Here is a 716-nt window from a genome sequence, read left to right as displayed (position 1 = left end):
CCCAGCATCGGACGGCCCTCTTACGCACCCCAGCATCGGACGGCCCTCTTACGCCCCCAGCATCGGACGGCTCTCTTACGTCCCCCAGCATCGGACGGCCCTCTTACGTCCCCCAGCATCGGATGGCCCTCTTACGCCCCCAGCATCGGATGGCCAGTGCTGATAACGGGCAGTGTATGGTCCCTTGTAAGGGCCCTCCCCATGCCAAGAACCGCAGCTGAGGGAAGCTATCTCGGAGTCAAATTCTGAAGCTTAAAGTCAAATATTTTATCACACGAAGTATTTACCTTGATTTGAGGGCCGAGGCTTTCTTGCAGCACTTGGGAGTCCACGAGGGAGCGGGAGTGGGAGTGCTGGGGGACGGTGGAGGGGGGAGGAGACATTCCGACGAGGGAGCGGGAGTGGGAGTGATTAGTAACCTGGTAGGAGGAAGGAGGATGCTGGGGGATGCGGTTGGGGTTTTGGGAGTGCTGGGTGACAATGGTGTTGGGGGGAGTTACTTCGATGAGAGAGCGGGAGTGGGAGTGATGGGGGCTGAAAGTGGGAGTGGGGGACAACCCAACGAGGGAGCGGGAGTGGGAGTGCTGAGGGACTAAAGAGGGTGAAGACGACACCCCAATAAGAGAGCGTACATCACCCACGCAGTATATCACCCACGCAGCACATCACCCACGCTGCACATCACCCACGCAGTATATCACCCACGCAGCACATCA

General features: G+C 58.8%; 1 protein-coding gene across 1 annotated transcript in view; it reads right to left on the bottom strand.

Annotated features, from left to right (window-relative positions):
• LOC108679197 (protein PALS1) overlaps positions 1 to 460 on the bottom strand; it is a 53,932-nt gene extending 53,472 nt beyond the window's left edge. Inside the window, exon 1 of the mRNA XM_018167797.2 lies at positions 288 to 460. Within this exon, the coding sequence (XP_018023286.1) occupies positions 288 to 383 (96 nt within the window). The 5' untranslated portion in view covers positions 384 to 460. The remainder of the gene's footprint in view (positions 1 to 287) is intronic.
• Positions 461 to 716: the final 256 nt, after the last annotated feature.

This window comes from Hyalella azteca, unplaced genomic scaffold, assembly GCF_000764305.2.
Source record: "Hyalella azteca isolate HAZT.00-mixed unplaced genomic scaffold, Hazt_2.0.2 contig2661, whole genome shotgun sequence".
NCBI lineage: Eukaryota > Metazoa > Arthropoda > Malacostraca > Amphipoda > Hyalellidae > Hyalella > Hyalella azteca.
The sequence above is the reverse complement of the archived record's forward strand: the minus strand, read 5'-3'. Positions and strand labels throughout refer to the sequence as shown.